The 2,500-nt window shown below is 50.0% G+C and overlaps 2 protein-coding genes across 2 annotated transcripts in view; both read left to right on the top strand.

Moving 5' to 3' along the window:
- Window positions 1–2,500, top strand: part of LOC308369939 (NACHT, LRR and PYD domains-containing protein 1 homolog) — a gene marked incomplete at both ends in the record, with an annotated part of 395,357 nt that overhangs the window by 129,125 nt on the left and 263,732 nt on the right. The gene's annotated exons all lie outside the window — the stretch shown is intronic.
- Window positions 1–2,500, top strand: part of cep57 (centrosomal protein 57) — a 9,563-nt gene that overhangs the window by 1,967 nt on the left and 5,096 nt on the right. Inside the window, exon 2 of the mRNA XM_080844713.1 lies at window positions 1,111–1,267. Within this exon, the coding sequence (XP_080700839.1) occupies window positions 1,111–1,267 (157 nt within the window). The remainder of the gene's footprint in view (window positions 1–1,110; window positions 1,268–2,500) is intronic.

Below are 2,500 nucleotides of genomic sequence, written 5' to 3'. Positions count from 1 at the left end.
GAGATACACCTGTAGACCAGACACACACACACACACACATGGACAGGACCCTCACAGAGATACACCTGTAGACCAGACACACACACACACACACATGGACAGGACCCTCACAGAGATACACCTGTAGACCAGACACACACACACACACACATGGACAGGACCCTCACAGAGATACACCTGTAGACCAGACACACACACACACACACATGGACAGGACCCTCACAGAGATACACCTGTAGACCAGACACACACACACACACACATGGACAGGACCCTCACAGAGATACACCTGTAGACCAGACACACACACACACACACATGGACAGGACCCTCACAGAGATACACCTGTAGACCAGACACACACACACACACACATGGACAGGACCCTCACAGAGATACACCTGTAGACCAGACACACACACACACACACACACACACACACACACACACACACATGGACAGGACCCTCACAGAGATACACCTGTAGACCAGACACACACACACACACACACACACACACACACACACACACACACACACACACATGGACAGGACCCTCACAGAGATACACCTGTAGACCAGACACACACACACACACACACACATGGACAGGACCCTCACAGAGATACACCTGTAGACCAGACACACACACACACACACACACACACACACATGGACAGGACCCTCACAGAGATACACCTGTAGACCAGACACACACACACACACACACACACACATGGACAGGACCCTCACAGAGATACACCTGTCAAGAGACTGGAGATACACCTGTAGATCGGGATACCAACATGTGTGTGTGAATGGGTTTTGAAGGATGACTTGTTTTTTTAGGTTTGTGTGTGTGTGTGTGTGTGTCTATGTGCAGAGTACCCCCCCCCCCCCCCCCCCCCCCACACACACACACACACCAAACACACGCAGACACACATGTGTGAATTTGGGAAATCAGGAGGGAGCAAAAGCTGGAGGTTATAACTGTGACCCAGGAAGTGAATAGGAGGTTATAACTGTGACCCAGGAAGTTAATAGGAGGTTATAGCTGTGACCCAGGAAGTGAATGGTGTGTGGCTGACTTCTGCTCTCTCTCCTAAGGATGTGGAGGGACCTGCAGGGGTGAAAGGTCACGGCCCCACTGCGTGTGATAGCGTCTCGCTACCATCGTATGCCGAGTACCCTACCAGCCGACCCCTCAACACCCGCCTCCCCAGCCCACGACCAATCACAGCCTTTCCTGAGAGCAGCAGTGCAGGTAAGCCTATCACAGCCTTCCCTCGCCATAGCAGCAATGCTGTGTGAGCCAATCACAGCCTGATTCAGTAGTCTGTGAACTGAACCTGCAGTCATTACAGCAGCATCGTGTAAACCAATCAGAGTCCTCCCTCACAAGAGCAGTGTGTTAGCCAATCAGAGTCCTCCCTCACAAGAGCAGTGTGTTGTTAGCCAATCAGAGTCCTCCATCACAAGAGCAGTGTGTTGTTAGCCAATCAGAGTCCTCCCTCTCAAGAGCAGTGTGTTGTAAGCCAATCACAGTCCTCCATCACAAGAGCAGTGTGTTGTTAGCCAATCAGAGTCCTCCTTTACAAGAGCAGTGTGTTATTAGCCAATTAAAAGCTTGTACTTCTTGACTGAGCATCCGCCACAGAGTAACACCAGTATGTACTTGCCAGTGGAACAATCTGTTTACCTCACCGCACAGAGTGTGTGTGTGTGTGTGTGTGTGTGTGTGTGTGTGTGTGTGTACGTGTGGGTGTATCTGGTTGTGTAGTGGAGCTGTATATGCAGTATGTGTGAAGAGATGCACTTGAGTTGTGTGTGTGTGTGTGTGTGCCGACCCTGTATGTGTTGCTTTATGAAGGCCTAGACCTATTTCCCGTGTGTGTGTGAATGTGTGTGTGTGTGACCTGTATGTTCACTATCTCTGTGTAGGAATGCAGGTTAGTTGTGTGTGTGTGTCTGCATGTGGTGTGTGTGTGTGTGTGTGTGTGTGTGTCTGCATGTGGTGTGTGTGTGTGATGGGGGTGTTTAATATTTCACATAGTAATACCACAGGGCTACTGGTTGGGCTCCCAGCATACACCCTAGGATACCTGATACCCCAGTAATAAGAGAGGGGGGGAGGGGGGAGAAATAGAGGGAGAGAAAGAGAGGGATGAAAAGGAGGAGAGGAGGAAGCTGAGTTGAGGAGGTGATGTGAGGAGTCCAGTATTGTCTTGAGGAGATTAGGAAAAGAAAGGAGAAAAGACGGAAATAGAGGGATGGAGAGAAAAGAGAAAAGAAGGACAGATAGAGAGGGATGGAGAGAATATGAGACCGGGATGGGAGATGAGCTTGACCAGTTATTATGATGCCTAGTAAATAATTCACAAGTGTGTGGGTGGGTGGGGGTGTGTGTGTGTGTGTGTGTGTGTGTGTGTGTGTGTGTGTGTGTGTGTGTGTGTGTGTGTGTGTGTGTGTGTGTGTGTGTGTGTGTGTGTGTGTGTGT

This window comes from Sprattus sprattus (assembly GCF_963457725.1).
Source record: "Sprattus sprattus genome assembly, chromosome: 9".
Classification (NCBI taxonomy): Eukaryota; Metazoa; Chordata; class Actinopteri; order Clupeiformes; family Clupeidae; genus Sprattus; species Sprattus sprattus.
The sequence above is the reverse complement of the archived record's forward strand: the minus strand, read 5'-3'. Positions and strand labels throughout refer to the sequence as shown.